We start from the raw sequence: 20,686 nt of genomic DNA on the forward strand, positions 1-20,686 counted from the left end.
TTTTCTGCTCCTAGAGAAACCCTCAGTTACAAATACAGACAGTAAGTGGCTGTCAGAAGCGCCTTAATTTCTTGATTGTCTTTTATCTGGATAAATTCTGCCTTTTTTCCTGGAATTTTAGGAGGAGGGCAGCTAGGGTTTCTTTTGCATAGTTATGCAGCACAAGTATGTGTACGTTGAATATACGTTGTATATACTGTGGTTTCTGATACCCAATTCAGATGCCTTTTTGATTTAGCATTAAGAGGTAACTGCTTTATCAAATGGACAAGAATTGCGTATTTTCCTGGATAGTCTTCAACACTGTTGAGAAATTAATGGCAGTTTCAGAATTTATGAAGGACAAAGAAGTGGTATGCTCTGATTGAAAGAGCTAATTAGAAGTAAATGCCTGTGGGTATTGGGGGTTTTCCCCCCTACATTTTAGGAGCACTAGACGAAAATTTAATAATTGCTTTTAATTTTACAGGCAGCCAGCATCAAGCGTGAAATGACCTTCCCTGCATTTCAACAGGAGGATGTAAAAAGTGACATCAGTCAAAAACTGCCAGACCAACAGTTTCTCCTGTTCACCACAAAGGAGGAAGATTTAAAAACAGCAGAGACCAAAAAACCAAACAGAGCTCATGAGTATGAAAAAGAAAACACTCGTTCTGTTTGTCTTCTGGAACAGAAGCGCAAGGTTGTTTCTTCAAATATTGATGTGCCTCCAGCAAGGTAAGGAAAGTTGGAGTTTTTTTGTTGTGTTTTGTTTTAAGCTTTTTTCCCCCTCTTTTTTTTTTTTTTTTTTTAATGGCATATTAGAGGCAAGTTTGGTAAGCAGTACAATGAACTGATAAGACTAGTATTCGTGTCCAAGCAGTCCAAAGTCAATCACAACTTCAGTACTTGAGAGATCTGGTAGAAAATTGAAAACACTAGTAGCAGAAACTGAGACCATCTGCAGTGTAGGACTTTGTATTGCTTTTGCAATGTTTTTGCTTTTATAATGTGCTGCAGCTGAGGTACTCCCAGAAGAGGATGTATCTTAACAGGAAAAGAATGTTGACCCAGCTTCAGCCCGAGAAGTAATCTTCTAAATTAGACATAGAATCATCTTACCTGCTTGCAATTTTTTAAATTATTATTATTATTTATTTTTTACTGTCATACTTGCAGCCACTTTATACTCATGGGAGTGTGCAGTGACTTACGCTGCATAATGAGGATGTAGTATCTTATGTTCTGTTATATCCCTGTATAGGTATACAGCTTGGTCATAATGTGGTCTATGAAATGAATTAATAGAAAAAAGTAGTGAGGAAAGGCCAATGTAGAGAAATCAAATTTGTGCAAAATTGGGGATTTTGGGATTTTGGTATTGCTTTTTAACTTGTTATTCCTTGAAGATCTGTTGTGAATGCACATAAATGTTTGTGTCTTCAGCATTCACATCTGGGCAGTTACACTTTTAATTATAAACTCTTTATAGGGAATTATTTTGAGAAAAATAATTGTTCTTTAATCTGAGACTCGACATATATCACAGCAAGAAATTCAAGATTTGTCTGTTTTTTTTTCCTTCCTGATATTAAAGTGGAATAATAGTAAGAGAAGGAGAAACTGCGAATTTCATACTGGCTAGTGATTTAAAGAGAAGGGGCTCGAAAATACGGAGTCTAGAACCTTGAACTTTGGAGAAGGACTTCACTGCTTTGAGTGAGAAATGAAATGACTCCTCTAGGAAATGCTGAACGTTAGTATAAAAGAAACATATCCAGTAATGCTAAACAGACTCACTTGTATCAGTGGTGAAAAACTGGCAACAAATTGGGTATTCTGTGTTGCAAGATGACAAGTGCCTTTTCTTTTTTCTTTTTGTTGTTTGTGATCTCGTGTTGGCATCAGTCTATCTGCAAAGATTTTTTTCTTAACCTGCCTGATAAATTCATTTGCACATACTATTCAGTGAAATGCCTTCAGAGTTTGTAGTGCCACTTAAAAAATATGTAGTTAAACTGATGTTTTGTTGTTTTTTGGTTTGCTTTCTAAAATCCAACATAAACCAGCAGGTTCTGCCACATCATCCAGAATAGGATGACTGTCATTTTCCTCTGGCTCTCATAGATGACACTTGTGAAAACTGCAAAGTTCATGAGCATTTTGACAAGATTTTTTTCCCCCACGTATATCTAGTAAAAAGGTATGCATTAAAAACTTGAAAATGTTAGAGTCCTTATTTGACATTTTCACCAGTAATCAACCCCATAATGGCTGAGTGACCTCATTCATGCTTATGTGTCTCAAAGCAAGTAGGATCATCAGAAAATTCAGGTCAGCAGGGACCTCAGGAAGTCACCTAGCCCAGCCTCCTGCTCAAACTATATGTTAGCATTTCCATTTTACAATTCAGGCAGCTAAGGTACAGGATTTAAGTGCCTTTTTGTGTGGCTTCATGCAGATAATCAACCTGAAGCTTGAGTTGAGCTCCCCTTTTCTGTAACTGCAAGATCATCGTTCCTTGGAGGGATGGATATTTTTTCCCTAGCAAAGTGGAAAAGAGAATGAATAAACATCTTTAATGCCTTCTTAAGACTAATTGTGACATCAGTTGTGAGCACAGGATACTTAAGATGATAGGAAATATGTTCATTTGCAAAAGTGTCTTCTAAAATTGTTCATTGTTCCTGTATTTTGTTGTGAAAAGATAAATTATCATATTACGTTTTTGCATGTTTTCAGACATGCAGGCTGAGCTGCTGCATTAGCAGCATTAGAGAATGAAGTAGAAAACGAACCTAGAGTCTAAATTTGATAGTATGATAAACATCTCTGTCACTATTGCTGCAGTTCTGAGGACAAGTTTAAGTTTCCCTTTTAATCTGAGGTGGTTTATTGGGCCATTTGTCCACATGGGACAGGAAGAGCGCTAAAACCTTTTCTTGGAGATCTTACTAAATATTTGTTGTTGTAACGAGGGGAATGCCCAGTCTCTCTTCCTCTTCAGCACAGTTTGATCTCTAAGTCATATTCTCTGAGAAGTGAGAGTCCAGGCATTTGACATTCTCCTGCCTCTTTATAAGCCCCTTCCAGTCTTCTGTCTAGGACTGCGCTGATGGAGTTGCTTGTTCCCCAGAGGTAAATTCCTCCTCTGTTCTTCTCCTGGCAGGACTTGTTGGGTCGACTGTCTTCTCTGATGAGAACATCCATCTGCCTTTGCAGCTTGCTGATTGTCTTCACAGATTATTTTTTGTATCCAATTGTGAGAGGTCAACTTGAATTAATCAGATGACGTTTACAAAAAAGCATGGGAGAAATAAGGAGTTTAATATGATCTTCAGTTTCTTATTGCTACATACACCCTCTTTACAAAAAACTTTCAGCTGTTGTTCTGAAGTAGAAAAATGCTATGGAAATGAAGCTTGCTATTTATTTTGTTTTAAAACCTTAGTGGAGCTGAGAATGTTACCCACTTTACTTCAGATGCCAAGGTAAAAGGGTAACATTAAATTTTGCAGTATCCCACTAAACCCAGGACAACATGTAAGTGATTGTGAGACAGAAGTTTCTCATACTGCAGAATCCTTATTAACAGGGCATATGAGTATCTCCATAAGAGCTCTGAAAAAGTGTCTGCAAAAGAGCTGGTAACATGGATAAGTGTACTTCACTTTGATCACAAAATGAAACAACGCTCATCCCATCTTACCTGTTTTTAAGGATCTCAGTGAATAAGAATGAAAATCTTTGTGAGGCACTGTATCCAAAATAACTACGATCAGAAAACACCAGCATAATAAATGTTGCGTCTGAGGCATTCAGCTGCAGGGCTTTCATTAGTGCTTATAGGCTCTGAAATTTTAGAAATGTGGAAATATCTTAACCGAGTCCCTGGTGTTTCAGGTGATTGGTACACAGGTGTGCTGAAATTACAGTAGATGGAACTGTAAAGCAGGGACAGGCTGGTGGCCGTCGCATGTGCAGGAAAATGGGAAAATGATGGAAATCATCAGGACTTTAGAGTTTTGTTTGTTAATGAAATCTGGAAAGAAGAGGTAGAGCTAATTAATTAATAAAAAATCTAATAATAATACAATGCAATTAATAGCCCAACAGTTACACACTTGCCTGGAGCCTGGAAGGTGTGGGTTCAGGTTCTTTTGTTATTGTGTTTGGAACAAAGACCTGAATTGGGGTCTCCGGTGTACAAGGGAGGTGTCTTAACCATCAAAGTCCTGGCACATTCAAGGTGTTTCATAGGGCAGCTCTTCAAAGTAATAGTGACAGGCTAAATGTAGCAGACCTGAAATAAGTATTTTATTACATGCAGGAGAATTTTAATACTGAAATAAAAAAAAAATTTAAAGTTGATTGTTTACATTTTCTATTTCATCTTGCATAAATACTGCAGACCTTTCTCTGTATGTTATGTACTGTACTGGAAGTGTCTTTTGGATTAAAATAGGAGGAGACCATGACTTTTTCTTACTGATTTTTATGTTTTGGAATGCAAAAATGAAATGAGAGGTTAACAGCGTTAAGTCTTTCCCTTTTCAGATTTCTTCATTTGGTCATTTTGAACAAAACTTACACAAGTTAAATAGCTTTCCTACTTCTGAAGCTCAGATGAGCATAAATGTTCAGCTTGAGTAGATGAATAAAATAATAAGGAAATTTTAATTCCTTACTTTCGCTTTAAATTTATTGGTAGCTTTGGTGCATGAAGGACCGCTGTCTTGGAGAAAGAGGTCTGACCACTCGACTATAAACTGCAATTATCTCTGAGAATTGAGATGTTATCTGTACAACAGAGGAGAATATGCTTTACATTGACCTCCAGTTCAAACATGAGCGATCAAACACAGCCCAGATCCCTAGGATCTGAGTAGTGAAAGGTCATTTTCTAAAAAGAGAATGGCGTCACTGAGGGACTAATCGCCTTGTCTTGTGGGCAGAAGCAAGCACAGGTCTACCAGTGTTTCAGGCAGCTACATCTGTAGATGTCAGATGTAATCAAGGATGATGTCCCCGGTAGGCAGCGGCGTGGAAGTTAACAGAGCCTTTTTTCTCATTTGTATTTTCATCAGTTACTTACCATAATGCACATTTACTCCCTAAGTAAGTTAACAAGAAAGACGAGAAAAGGCCTGGGCTGCTGATGCTGTGGGTGTGAGGGTGTGAGTCGTGATGTAGGGACGCAGTGCAGGTCAGGCACGCGGAGAATGGCTTCTGCCTCTCGGAGGATGAGGATGGAAGTGTGGGCGATGCAGAGCAAGGGATGAAGTTTCCTTTTTTTGAGTAAAATGTGAGAATAAAGGTCTGGAAATGGTGATGGTGTTAAAGGTCCTTTTAGATGGAAGTGTTTTGACTAGCTGGAAACCCTTCAAAACTTCTATGCATTAGTGTCGGAAGTGGTATACTTTCTGGTGTCCCAGAAAAGAGTAACTGGAAATGTCCGAAAGATTAAGAGAATTAAAGAAGGAACTAGGCAGGCATCACTCCTACCCCTCTGATGGGTGGGAGTGTTTGAATAGTTTTGCTTTTGTTAACCTTTTGCTAGGTGACCTCAAAATATTGTGAAATTTGCATTATCCCCTTGCCACATCATTCTCCTTTTCCCCAGTCCTCCTGTACCCTATCTTCTCTGAAAAAAAAGAAAGAAATATAAACTTTCTAACTGCCTAACTCTTTCTACATTAATTTTGTGCTGTTAAAGGACAAGCCAAAGCTAAACCTCAGCTGCTTAAGCACTTCCTGTGGTGTGAAAATAGCTATTGTGCAATAAAACCTTCCAGTTCCTGTGCCCTTCTGGTTCACTGCTATTAAGCAGTGACATTTGCCATGACAATAATATATGGGATTTTGCTTTCTTCTGTTTCTTTTATAGAAAAAGTTGCTTAATTACTGCAAAATTAATTTTTATTCATGTACCTATACTTTAATTAGTTTATGATTTAATGGAAGAATATGTTAAATAATTGAAATAAAGTAAATTAAATGTCTCTAGGAATACTCTCCCCCGTTGCCTCTTTAGGTCGTTCTAAAATAGCTACAGAAAACTGAAGCAAAATGAATTGCAGCTGTGTTTTCTGACCATCATTATAAAGAAACCGTATAGGCAGTGCTGCATTTTCATCCCTAACTGATTTTCTTGCTTGGTCTCTCTGGGCAGCCTTCTGATTAGAGAGTGTGTTGCTGATCTGTAAGGCCTGCTGGGCATGATTGATTATGCACCGTGCATTTCAATGGAAACATTTGCATATTTTTGTAGCCAAAACTCTCCAGGAGCCTGACTCCAAGATCAAAAGCAGTATCTGTTTAACTGTGATTTCCCCGCTAGGCGGACTTCCCAATCTACTCACAGAGGGAAGAACCTGTCGATCAAGTTGTGCTTTTCTGTTTATCCAGAGATGTTGTTTATTCAGAGATTGTCTTCTGTGATGCTTCCCCATCTGTTTTAGAGGCTCCTTAGTTCTCCGTGGGGGAGCTCCTTTCCTGTATCCCTCACAATTTTGGCAGAGTGGATTGATGGGGCAACTTCAGAGGGCATCAACTATTTGTTGGCTGCTGAGGCTTTTCAGTCAAATGGGTGAAAACAAAAGGCCAAGAAATCAGGCTGTGCTTCAGGTTTACTGACTGCAGCTCTGCGAGCTTCTGAGCTCTCTAGCTTTCCTTCTAGCCCAAAAGCGCTTCACTGAGGTGTGAGTTTTTCCCCAAGTTTTTTCACCACCCTATAGGTTGAGTGCTCCTGTTTCTTAAGTTTCATTTTCTGTGCATCCATGATAGTTAGAAACTTTGAAAATGGTTGTTTTTCATGTAATGAGAATTACTCTGAGTCATTCCCATATTTCAGGGCTTCTGTAAAAATGTTGGTAGCTGGCAGTACCATGTGTTTAAAAGCAGCTTCTCCAAATATCTACACCAGCTAATTATTGAAGTAGTAAATTGTTTGCTAGACTTCTTTAGTTAAATACGTGTGCAGCTTGGTTGGATTTCACCCAAGCAGTCATTAGAGCTTGATTACGTTTAGTATTGATGGTGAACTGCTCGTCATGGTCTGCTGCAAAAAGGTGTGGTGCCTTCTCAGATCTGACTGTTAACGGGAAGAGGAGGCTTATCTGAAGAGCAATCAGAGAATCGGTCTGTTAGCACATTTTTGAAGTAAAAAACTCTATATTTCTTGATGCTGTTTTCTAATAATAAATTTTCTTTGCGTTCTAGGACTGTATATGTGCTTTAAGCTCTAGATGCCTTTGATCTGCCTGCAGCATGCAAAAGTGGTGTAGCAGAAGCTTCTTTGAAAAGTGTAGATTAAATTGCAAATAAAAACTCTGCAGGTAGCTACTGCAGAGCCAAACCAGGACTTCAAAAGTCACCTTGCTCATTTAACTGGAATGTCATTTTCCAGATTACTTGCCTGGGTGCGCGTAGTGTTTGTTGCTGTGATAGCTGAACCAGCTTCTCACGATACTGAGACAGATGACAGTGCTTGTGACAGCTTGCAAACCGTTGGAAACTCACCTTTCAAGTGGTGAAATGGATCAAGTCTCAAGAGTGCTGGGGAACAGAGGACACACTCAGTAGGACTGTCCCATTCAAAGAGTGGCTGAACGTAGGGATGGTTGAGCTTGTTATAAGTAAGATTGGATTTCATAGCTGGCTGGTACAGACTTTCTTCTGAATGCATTAGCATTCAGAAATCCCCACTGCCACAGCGATCTGTTGGATAGGATCGTTTGTTGAAAAAGGTGTAACATCCCCTGCTGTAGAAAAATGTACTCTGAAAGTGTGCATAATGTATCTTTATTTTTCAGTGGCTTTTGTCAGTTACCCCATTTCTCTCCTTTGTGTTGTACTGTGTGCATATCTGAGCGTTTCAAGATATCTCGTACTTAACTGTATTACTGACATTCCTACAAGCATCGTGTTCAATCAGTTGCAGCTTATAGAGGAACCAGTTATGTGACTAGCACAATTTATTCTTTCATCACCAGTCTTAGATACGCTGGCTGGCCTCTCCAGCAGGATTTTGCCAACATAATATTCTTGCTAAAGTGTGAATTTTGGATGAGTTAACATGACTCTTGAGGTATTTTTTTCCCAGTAATGTTCAAAGCAGAGGGAGTATTAATCTCATGAATAAAGCAAAGTGCTTTTTCTGTTCTGTACTCATAATGTTTTGCATTTGATAGTGATTTTCACACGATTTGGTATAATGGCAACTACATGTTGTTGTGGTCTTTGAGCCTGGTTTACTATACTTGATCCTGTGAGAGCAGGATATGATTTAAGATTGATGGACCTAGCAAGAATACGGATGAAGCTTACTTCTCATGAATAAGTGGCTTTCTGTTTGGTGGGGCTTTTTGTAGCAACTGGTCATCACACAGACCTCTTAGTTCATTGTTCCTGGGTTTCCATAATTTTCAACTTTCACCCTGCCTTCTGATGTGTGCAGTAGTATTAATATTAGGAGAGGGAACTTCTAACACTAGTTGGTGACTTTAGCCGTCTGTATTTTTGGCCAATGTTCGTCCATTTTTTTTAACTGTGGACTTGCAATGGCGTTCCCAGGGCATGAAATTCCAGAGAAAAATAAAAGCATGAGAATTTGATTTTGCAGTTAAATGTGATAATGCTAAGTTATCCTACTGCCTGACATTGGAGTCTGTATTATTTTAGGTACTTATTATTTTCAAAAGAAGATTTTGCTTATGCAGGTATACATATATACACACACCTACATATGTATATATGCACATATAAATGTTTCCCATTTCTCTAGAAAATCGCGTATTCAAAGCACTGCTGAGAAAGATTTGTCTTCATCTATAGAAGTATAACTACTTCTCTTTAAAATCTTCTCCCACTGGTAGCCAAGACAAAAGGCTAAATACTTTTATCTGTGTGATGGAAGTTGCCAATGGACAATGATCTCATTACCAAGCAAATTTCAATAAATTTCTCTAATGTGACACAGAGGAAAAACGTGTCCTTAATCTGCAGTGACCATTGGGCGCTGATTCTTGAAGAGCTGCATTCAGTCAGCATCGCTGTTCTGTTAGCCATTGCTGTGAATGCACGGCTTGTTCTCAGCTCTTCAGTTCCCTTAAAAAAATGGAGTGTAATTTCAAAATACTCTTCAACAGCAGGCAATATTCAATAAGAGTAATTTCTTTGTGGTTTGTGTTAGCTGTGGCACAAAAAAAAATCCTCTTGAAATGCCATCTGTGCTGAGAAAAAGAAAAAAGTCAATGGGTACATGGTTTATAACTTGTGTATCTGTGAAATGTGCGAGAATGGGTTACCATGTATATGGTTACATAGATTACATACATCATAGCTATGTTCATAGCTATAATTTTATTTAAATGTTATAAAATAAAAATATTCTAGTTTATGCAGTGGTATTTGACATTGTATCGTTGAGGTCAGGAAAGACATGAAGCTTGCCTTCCTGAGAGAAGTTGTATCACTGATTGTAAAATATTTTTAGAAATTTCTGTCTTAACTCCTTTAGCATCATCTCTGTGAAAACATTCATTTTACACATTTTAAAAAAGGAGGTAGAAAGTGTGACTTTTCTCCATTTATAGTAATATGCTTGCATTATGTGTACAAGGGTTTTTCAGTGTTTTGTTTGTATCCCTAAGACAAGTACACTACAATGAAACTCTTCTAACCCTATTGTTTTTATGAGGTGTGTAAAATGTAGAATTGATTTGTGTAGATGAAAGGTTATTTTTAAGGTGCCTTTTATTAATTTCTATAAGAAAGGTTTTCTAATCTCTATTATATTGGTTTATATGCATCACATACCTGTTTTGCCTATTACTACTTCAGTTTTTGTGACAACAGGAGTGTTGTCAAAGGATGGAGGACTTAATCACTTTGAAATATCAATATCTAGATTAGGATATGTATGTAAATTAGATATTTCGAACAGGTGATTTTTATTTGAAGCAGAACCACATCTTCTTGTGGTTTTAGTCATCTGCATGGTTTAGTATAAGCCCCAACTCTTCCCTTTTTGCTCCCTGATCATTTTGGGAAAATGGTGGAACAGAATTGCTGCTAGATGCACAAGGTCTGCATGAAGCAGCTACAATTTTTGGTAAGTTGTTGGTCTTTCCAAATAAAATGTCCTTTGACTTTGTTACCGAAGCAGCACTCGATGGCGTTGTATTACACCGGGCGTGTATTGCACTTGACCTGCAGCGTGGCTTTTGTTCCCTATGGAGAGCATAGTTCCATACCCGGCTGAATGGCTGTTTTTTGGAAGTCTGCAAGAGTTGTCACACACACACCACCTGTTGTGTTCAGTGCATTTTTAATACATGCTGAGTCACTAGTTCACAGTTTTCTCAAGCCAACAATAAAAAATAGTTTTTGTTCTTCAAGTAAACTAGTCGAGCTCGCTACGTAAGGAGTTTTGCGATTTTGCATGGGTCTGTATTTTAAATTGTGCCACAGGAATTCCCACAGGTGATCTTGGCGTCTGCCAAGTAACCTTGGGCCATCTGTGCTTAGTACCCAGTGAACAGAACAGAGGTAGTAGCATCTTCAGTGGACCAGGAGGAAGTTGGACATGAAACGTGAACTTCTGCTATTAGTGGTCCCAGCAGAGAAAGTATGTCCCGAAGTACCTTGCTTTTCCATCCATAGAGTAAAAGATGAAATGAGATGAGACATTTTGCTAAAAATATTTAACATTCCCAAGCAAATGTATGTTTACACTTTGTATAGAACCAACGTTTAGAAACATAACTTCATTCTCATTTTGGGATAAAACATTCGCTGTTAGTGCCTGTGTATGTGAAATGGTTTGTTTGATAACCACATCTTCAAAATAGCCTCCCTGGGGAACTGAGGGAAAAAGTATAGAATAACATTGCCAGAATACAGTAGCAGAGTGTTTCTTTTCTTTAATTATACATTATACTAAATTCTAGGTATCTGAGAGTTGTCCTTGCTTCTCTCCAGGAGCATACCAGAAGCCCACATGTGGCTGGACACCTGAGCTGTGTCGTCTCATGGAAATAGTTGTCCTCTGCAGTGTCAACATTGGCATACTGCATTGAGGCTGCTACTGTTGTTGACACATGGATGTTTTTGGTAACAGCAATATTCCAGATGGTAAATGGAGTCGATAGCCATTTGATGCTTTTAATAAGTTATTCTTGTAATACTGTTGCTCCTCATTTGATTTGGTTCGTTACCCAAAACCTAATGTCTTGGCCATTTCTTTGAGGAGGGACAGAGCGTGATATTTCCACCCGCAGCAGATGTACCGTCATTATGGTTAGCTTTATAATGAGGTAAAGCCTGTGTTTAGGTAATGTTTTCCCCAGGAAAACCTCCATTAAAATACTTTGTAGTCTTTTACTTAATTTTGTATATGAAGGACATTCTTCATCCCATACTATGCTCCCAAACTTAAGCTCCCTGCTGTGTCTGTCTGCTTTTCCCCCTTTGTCTTAATTTGTATCATCGCTTTTGTTTTCACTGTGAATGTCCGATTCGTTCCTCCCTCGAAGCCAAGACAGGTAGTGAAGTAAGATTTAAAAAAAGGATTTAGGGCTTTCCCATATGCACACATACAGTGCCACGCATTGTGTGGAGCGGGAAGCACTGTGACGCCTGATGGCTTGGTGCAAGGCGATTCCTCACTGGGCAAGGAGGGAGAAGATGCTGGAGAGGATGTGCTGGGCCTATTTTGATATTTCTTTCTAATGAAAAGTGTCAGTGAAAAAAGGTTTGATGCCACTTCCTGATAAGTCTGTGCCGATGATTTAGGAAGAATATTTTGACTGCTTTTTCCTAGCTCGTTAACTCCTGAGAACCGCATCCTGAAGCCATGGATCTTTGTTTTGTTAATGTCCTCTTCGATTAAATAATTTGGCCTTCTCTCTTCCCTCTTCTCTCCTCTCTAAATTGGCAGTAGTGGGGCTATTAGTATGTGGCATGCTCATGCTATCTCTTGCTTCTTGATTTTGCTTAGTTTATTTTACATTATGGTGGTTGCTTTTATAGGGTTCACTGGGTTCACTTGGCTCCAACATTACAGATGTGTAATTCTCATAGTAAGTGCAGAGTAGCTATTAAATACTATTTTTTTTTTGTGTGTGTATATATACATATACATACATATATATATAATCAGAGCGTAAGCATGTGTTTGTGTGACATACCTATACACTCATCTCTGATATCCTGAGAAATATCTTGCTGATATTTAACTTTTCTAAACTAGTGTTTCTACTTCTGGTACCTAGCTGGAGTACTTTTAGATCACAGGAATAATAACAACAGCAATAGTAAAAATCTAACCGATGTTGAAAGCCCTTTAAAACATGTCACATAAAAAGGCTTGTGGTTACACTTACTTATATTTTGTGGTATATATTTTATGATGATGTTTACAAGTGCAAAGTATTACAAAGGAAGATACATTACTATCTTTTGCTAATCTGTGAAGCAAATATATGCAGGGGAATGCAGCAATTTTGTCGTTTTTTTAATGTTTTGATCTGAGTAAGTAGCTTGGGGAGAAATTCTACATTGAATGTATAATACAGGTCTTACCAAAATAAACTGGATATGTACTACACCTATAATAAATCATTAACATTAAAGCAGTACAAAACCAAGCTTTCACATCTTAATTTAAGATATAATGTGTAACATTAATAAATATGGCTTGTATTGGTCCTACAGATAGAAGCTTTGAATTACATTATGCAGCAAATGTTCTTAGTTATCTTTGGGGGTTTTTTCTTTTTTCTTGGGTTTTTTTTTTTTTTTTTGGCAACCTGTTGTGCAGACATCCAAACTGTTCACAGTATTAATTGAGTTGTCTGTCATTATTATGGCAGAGGAATTGGAGAGGCAGCATATCTGTGGTGGGGAGCTGGATTTATGAGCCAGGGAAAAATGTAGTTGCTGTGAAAGGAACCATGAGGGGTCAGTAGATGTCCCACGTACCAGCGCTGCCCAGCACGGCTGAGGTTTCCTTCTGCAGGACAAGGATTGAGGTCTCAGCAGCTGCCGCCCCTCAGCATCGTAGTTGCAGCTGAGCCTCCACAGCAGTAGATGCTGTCCTCATTTCATCTGTGAAATCCCCCCCGAGATGGAGGGGACTGCTTGGGTACAGCTGAGGAGACCCTGGCTCCCAGGTAGTTTTTATTGTATGTGTCTGGTAAAATACAGCCCTCATAAAGGAGCTCCAATTCATCACGGTCCTTCAGCGCCGTCTGTGCCTTTTAAAGTACTGTTGGCTCTATCGTTATTTGCCTCTCTGTGGTCCTAGAAGTATGGCTTATTTACCTGCCATCAAATATGTCAGAAACAGGAAATACGGAAGATAAAATCTTAAAAACTGAAAACAACCTATCCTGTCCATCCCTACATCAAGAGGCAAATATTAAGCCATTCTATGTGTTTCTGCTTTTCTTACCTACTTTTTTAAATTAAAGCTTGTCCGAGCTAAATGTATCCCTTGATGTCATGGGAACTTACAAAGCATCTGGCCTAGATTGCCCTCCTGCTTTGTAAAATCTCCTGTTGACTCACTGTGCTATACAGCCTCCCACCTACCCATTTATTGCTGTATATTCTCTTCCTCCCACTTATTCTGCCCATGCTGTTCCTTCTGTGGGTATGCCTCTGCTCCAGCCATCCCTTAAAATCACCAGCAACTCTCCAAACCTCACCTTCTTTCAAATACTTTACATTTTTCACAGTTGGACTTCTAAAACCTTCCCTTCAGTTCCAATGAGGAATAAATTTTTCTTCCTCTCCAAAAGATATACTTCCAAATACTCTGAAATGACTCTCTCCTCATGCTTCTATGGTGTATTCTATAAACAATGTTTGGGATAAATTGTATTGTGCTGAATTAAGGAATTACATGGTTAAAAGCTCCTGTTCTCATATTATGCACTGAATGTATTTGTGTGCCTGGAAAATATCCAGGTAACCTTTGCCTGCCCTACTGCATTGGGAAGGAAGACTCCTGAGAGCAGTGCAAGCTTGTGGAGGGAAGGAAGTAGCTGGGAGAAAGCAAATCTGGCTAACTAAATATGTGAACCCAATCGTCATTTTTTCACTACTATTTTTGTGAAGTTATCAGCATTTGTTATATAAGCTGATCATATCCAGTTTTTGCTGGGGGGGGGGAACAGTGAACAATAGACTGAAGTTCAAAATCTGCTTTGCTCGGTGGTAAGTATATTAATTTCTGTGATCTAGCCAAAAGTAACAAACTTTCATAAGCAAGGGCAGATGTGTATACATGCTAGGATATGTTTCTATACAACACTAAATCACCAACAGGATAATTACAATTTGCTGAGTAATGCCTGTGGTGAGGCCACAAACAACATGCACGTTATTTTCTTTATATAAGCAGTGACGGACAAATTGTTACAGGTTTCTGTAAACAGCACAACCTAAAGAAAACACTAGACTTTTGAAGAAGCTTATCTTTCTAGTTTAAAAAAGCAACAAACAGAACAAGAAAACCTAAAAAAACCCAAACAAAACCAACCAAACAAAAAAACCCCAAACCAAAAACCCACAAGCCAAGTGAAAGGTAGACAACAAAAGGCCCGGAGAACAACCATTATGAATAGATGGCTAATTTCCTCTGTTCCTAAACCAGTTGTCAGTATATATTGCTAAGTCTAATGAGTTGTTTTCTGTTTACACTATACTTGGGCCCAAAACATGCATAGTTATCTTTAGACCATTACAGGAGCCCATTCATAGGAGTATGGGGACCCCATTCTGCCGGTTCTGCACAAATGTGAATGGGTACCTGTTATGGAAATTATGTTTTACGGGGTTGAGGGCACCTTGGTTCCTCCCTGCATACAAAACCAGGCCCTTCTTAGGCTGTCAGAAAGCTGTGTTCATTACCCAGTAGGGCACCTACCTCTAGAGGACAAGAACTGGAGGTGGAGTGAGCAATGCCGAGCTGCACATAAAATGGGCTGCTCTTGCAACTAGTGTAGTTCCGCTGAAGCAAATTGGCTCTGCTACCATACATCTTCCCTAATTGATTTCAATGAAAACAAGGTCTGACCATCATCTACAGTACCCGACATGCATAGATAAAGTTGTGGGATTTATGAAAGACGTTACAGAAAGCTACACTGTGATTGGTAAAGACTTATTTATTTCCTTGAAACATCTGTGTATGTATGTACATAGAGTAAATTCTTATTTTATGTTAGAGTTTATCTTGATGGGAAAACTGGATATGCTGTCATTACCTCAGAGCCTTGTCTTGTTGATAGAGAGAATTGCAGTTCTTTCAATGGAAAATATTTGAACAGATTTTAACAACCTTAAACTCGTACCATGCTCTGTTTAAAAAATATGCTGAATACTTTCCCAAACTCTAGGGAAATTTTAGGAGATGCATGACTGCATGTTTTATTTCTGGTGTATTGCCAGATTTCCAGTATCATCATCTATGCCAAATAATTGCTCACTTATTATACTGGTAGCTTAAATACTGTTGCCTCAGAGATGTGTTTAGAAGATATGATAGATATTGGCATATTTTGATTTATAGCATTGGAACAGCAAAAATACAGGTGGAAGGTCCTCCACGGGTCATATAGGTCTTCACTTGCCCCTTGGCAAGATCAGTTGCATGTATCCCTTTTGATAACTGTCTAATCTGTTCTTAAAAGTTGGTACCTATTGACAGGTCGTCAATCAGGACAGTCAGTTCCTGGGTTTAAATATATTACTGCTAGAATTTTTTCCAATTACAGCTAAAACATCCCTCATTGCTTTTTACATCCATTGCTTCTTCCTCGTACCCCAGTGGGCATGGAGAACAATATAGCCCCTTCCTTTTTTTTTTAATTTTCCCCTCCATCATTTTACGTAGTGGAAGACAGTCTCTTTTTGGTAAATGGAAGGGACACCTTTTATCCAATCGCTATTTAATATGGGTTGCATGAATAAAGTTGAAAATGAACATCCCATGGGTGAATATCCCGTTTCATGGTGGCACAGATGTTTGGGCCCTGGCCTTTTGCCGAGGGCAAGGGATTGAGGCACCCTCCAGGGAACCAGGGGGTCAGGTTGGGGATGGGATGGGAAAGGAAGGGGACTGACGCCAGTCAGCAGAGACGCACAGTGGCAGAAACCCTCGAGCACATCACAAGCAGGAACCGAAGATGCCTGTGGCTTCTGTGTTGCTCATGAGGAATTTGTGGATCGTGCCCTTTAAGCATCAGCATTTTCTGTGGCTTTATTGTTATTTTTCCCCCTCTGCCTCTATTCTCCAGTTTTAATATAGAAGGTGAAATAGTGGTGAAGAAGATTAGAGGAGCTCCACAGCTGATCAATTTGGGTACCTCTGTCAGAGTAGAATAACCAGGTGAGACTGCTGGCATTTTCACGTGGTAATAGAAGTAACAGGTTCTGAAAACTGAATCCAGCATTTGTTTTCTGGGAAAGGGAGCGTAATATTTTCTACGTTAATGCATTGTATGGGCTCAGTGTTGGGCCCGACCCAATCTGCTGTAGTTCATGCATGGCTGGAAGCTGAGAAATGCCACTTTTGTCCACTGAAGGATGGCAGTAAAACTAGTTTAGAGAAGGCATATCTGTTGTTTATTTGTAAAAGCAATAGTCTTATCGCCGCTGCTAGCTCTGCAATTTAAACTGTCGTCTCTTTTTTATAATGCTTAATATACTTCAGCTGCTCTTTCTGCCCATATCTCCTTCTCTCTGTGCTCCCCAAAATGTACATAGGCTCCCGACAGCAGAGTGCCGCTGGAGGTAGGGAGGCTTGGTTTGAGAATTCAGTGCTTTGAACATGGTTTGTTTACAGCAGGTATAAAGCAGACGCATTGTTTTATGCTCAAAAGGAAGGGGGGGTGGGGGTTGGCAATCGTCCATCCATGCGGCTTTGAAACTTGATTGCTATTTGTTTGAATAGTGATGCACTAGATAGGTTTTGACAAACTCCAGATTGCAAAACAGTGGTGATTCATTTTGTATAAGTATATATATGTGTATAGTATATATGATATGTATGTGTATCTGTAGAGCCTTGTGAACATGAATTCAAAAAGTCTGTGTGTAGATGAGTCTCAGAGGTCATTTCTATTTTCCCTTCCTCTCCCAAGGATACTTTAATTGTTTTCTGTGGGAATTGGGTTGAAGTTAGACCTGGGGATGGTTGAACAGATGACCGTCTGTTAAAAGTGAAGGAGTGTTTCCTACTAAGTATTTTCAGGTGCATCATCCAGTTGAAACACATGGCATCCAAAAATTAATCACTCTGAGAATGGCTGCTTTGCTAACTACATTTGGTACGAATGGTTTCTTATGTACTTTCCCTTGGCTGTGTGTGTGCGCACTGTTACGTACTTATGTACTGCAATGCATCTTATTAGCGCGCTGTATAATTTAGAAGAGAAGATGCCTTCTGCTTTATAACTGAACTTCATGCATGCACAGGGAGATGACAATTTATTTTGGGGAAAAAAAAGAATTACTCAGATGGTGATATCTTCAAAACTTATCGAGTCTGCTTCAATGTGTGCAGGGTAGCAACTGTGCTGACAATAAAAACAATAATGCTTAGTACAGCATTTTTGTGATTCAGTGCTGTACAGACACTAACATGTTCTAAAATAACAGAGAACAGTAAGCAAAACCACTTTAAAGATGTTGAAGAAGTGATACAGCAGGAGGAAGTGGCTGCCCAGCAAGGCAGGGGCTGTACCAGGACTAGAAGTGGAGACTTCCTGACTGCCAGCCCTGCCCTCCTTCTTCTTCTGGCTCCCAACAGCCAGCTTCTGTTTCTAACTTTTATACTCCATTTATATTTTCCATCTGAGGTCCCTCGTTCGGAATCCTGCCTCAAGGTCGAGTTGAAAAATAGGGAAAAACCTCTGATACAAACCCAAAGCAAAATACCTTCTACTCCATATAAAAGCTTACGCCCCCTCTTATAAAAAAGTCTGTGTCGTTCCTGCCTTGTATGCCTAATGGCCTAAAAAAAAAAACAAACCACGGTTTCTCCTAGCTGTTAAAACGCTTTTTCTATTCTCATATTTGGATTCAAAGGTTGATCAAAAGCATGCATTCTTAAAATGTCATTTATTTAAAACCTTTTACCTTTGGGTGATTAACTCAAGTCCTGTAAAGCATGACTTTTAAAGGTGCTGACCACCCAGACTTGCAGTTGTCCAGGACATTTTGTGGTGAGACCTGTGCATGAATTTGTCAAACTGGGCATCATCCACTTTCTGAAAACATTGGGGTAAGTGAATTGTCTAGATGGACACAACAGAGTTGTTAGCCTTGGTAGTGGATTCCGACTATCCGTCCTGCTGCATGTAGCAGTTTTAGGATATTGCCAGTCTCTGATCAGTGCAGGTGAGGTGTTAAGCAGCAAATTTTAATAGTGGTCTGGGGATGAAGAATTGAGATTTTTTTTTTTTTCATCTGGTTTAAAGCTGATTTTGCAGTCAAGGGTGGTCTTCGGACAGAAGAGTGTGTTTCACAGCAGTAGAGATTTAAAAGAAGAATAAAAGCATCAGTCATTATTTTTTTGTAGTTTACCTTATGAAGAGCTTAGCATCTGTGATACCAACCCTTATACCTCGCTTACCCCAAATATAAAAGTGAACAGCAGAAGAAGGATACATTTTTTGGGGTAAGAAAACACATGTTCATGAATTTGATGTTCTCTACAGCTCAGGCCACAGAATGAACTGGGTGACTCCTCTGCTGCTAGGAGGTGGGGGAGTTCAAAGCACCTGTACTGTGTTTTCAGCAGTTATGCTTATCAACCTAAGCCTTGTGAAGAATTACTAAAAATGGGACTTAGGCTCTCAAGTCAGTCTGGCTCCTGAGGAAAACCTCAGGGGAAGTGGACTCCACATAATCTCTTAGCTCCAGTGATTAATTACATCTAGTTTGTTTGCTTTCAATTAAATAAAAAATAACAAAGGAAACACCTGTGGACATTGATAATCTTCGGAGTCTGGCGGTGCTTGCAGCAGAGGTTACAGCTGCCAGAGACTATTTCAGCGAAGTTAGCACTGTATATTGTAACTGAAATGCTGTAATCAGAAATGAGGTGCAAGCAGCCTTGCTGGGGGAATGTGCATCTGGTCACCTCCGAGGAGCACGAGGGGTTGGGCACTTTCTACAGCTGACACTCCATAGCCTTTGAAAATCCTTCTTGTGTGTTCATAGGAGGAAGGTGGGATCTCAGACTTCACTAGTTTCTTTCAAACATGTTTATTCTTAATGAGATCTTGAAGACAGAGTAAGTCACATTTAGTCATTGCAGATTTTATATGCACATACAATTTTTTAGTATAACATACAGCAAAAAATGGTTTGTTTTTATAGATGTAGAGCTCCAACTGCTGAACAGATTTAGCTAAAATGCTCCAGATAAACAACCTGCCAGTCCGTCTGGGTCAAACCCAGACCCGCAAATGTTTGGGCCGAAGTGAATTTGTGTGAGACGGTTTTTAGAGGAGCTTAAAAAGGCGGGGTACCATTTAAACTTTGAGATGAGTTTGTGGTTCACAAATAATTGTTACCACTCACCTATTAAGTAAATTGTGGTTCTAGGAGTGTTGTCACTGAGGGATAGGCGATACCTGGGAAAGAGGAGGCAGTGCCCACAGTGAGCAGTCTGCCTTAGCCATTAGTCATGCAGCCATTGTGCCCAGTTGGATAAAAGCCTGAAAGGTGTGGAGGTACTAACCCCCCACTCATTGATCTTCTTTAAAAATCAACGTAACTGATTCGGAGGCAGGAATTGATTTGGAAGTGTTTTTGGAAGGTGGTTGCAAGGCCTTGTCGTGTGGCTCCACGCAGGTCCCTCTGCCCTGCCAGCCACAGCGCGAGGTGCACGAGTGTGCTCGAGGTCCGAGGTTGGGTAGTTGAAGCTAAATGAAGGGCTAGATAATTGAGATCCACTGCATCACATCATGTATATTTTTTCTCTTACTGTGCACCCTTATCTTAAGGCTAGAGATGTAAGAGAGAAGGTGAAGAAGAATTTCTTCGCAAAGCTGTATGGGCAATATAATTTTTTGTTCATCAGGCCATTTCTCAACTATATAATAATTTCAAAACTCTTGTTCTAATTTTCCCATCTTACTTTCGGCTTATTCAGATCTTCCTTTGTTTGCTGCATCTCCAGTTGTGATACAGCTGCAAATTTGGTCATGCTTTAAATGTCCACCAAAAAAGCATCTAAGAGAATGCTTTGTAGAGAATGTTTTTTAGGTTAATTTGCTGAAGAATAGCTTCTGTGAGACTTAAAATGGGCTAATACAGCGTGTGTGCGTATTTTAAATGTATATCTAAATAAATGAAACAGCACTACAGAAAATACATGTCAATCACAGTCACAGTGGTAAAAGTGGCTCTGACAGCATCAGTGGTTCCTATGCCTTATGTTGCCAGTCTCTCACAGTGCTTCGCTTTTGTTCAGCAAGACTCTCCAAACAAAGCATCCCATCGCAAGGATCGAATAGCATGGAAATGCTTAAAAGACTCTCATCTCAGTCTGATAAACTCCTCTTTCTTGTTCCACATGGTGGAAACCTCTGAGTCCAAAGAAAACAAAATTGTATTTGAAATGTGACTGTCTGCTGTTAGTCGAAGGAAGCAGAGGTAAATAAGTGATTATTTAAGTGCATGGTTC

At 39.3% G+C, this 20,686-nt stretch overlaps 1 protein-coding gene across 2 annotated transcripts in view; it reads left to right on the top strand.

The window, feature by feature from the left end:
* The first annotated feature begins 483 nt into the window (after nucleotides 1–483).
* ZNF704 (zinc finger protein 704) overlaps nucleotides 484–20,686 on the top strand; it is a 77,149-nt gene continuing 56,946 nt past the window's right edge. For both annotated transcript variants that reach the window (XM_009334999.1, XM_009335001.1), the window contains exon 1: nucleotides 484–717. In XM_009334999.1, the coding sequence (XP_009333274.1) occupies nucleotides 491–717 (227 nt within the window). In that variant the 5' untranslated portion in view covers nucleotides 484–490. The remainder of the gene's footprint in view (nucleotides 718–20,686) is intronic.

The sequence above is a fragment of the Pygoscelis adeliae genome, unplaced genomic scaffold (assembly GCF_000699105.1).
Source record: "Pygoscelis adeliae isolate BGI_AS28 unplaced genomic scaffold, ASM69910v1 Scaffold101, whole genome shotgun sequence".
NCBI classification, from domain to species: Eukaryota; Metazoa; Chordata; class Aves; order Sphenisciformes; family Spheniscidae; genus Pygoscelis; species Pygoscelis adeliae.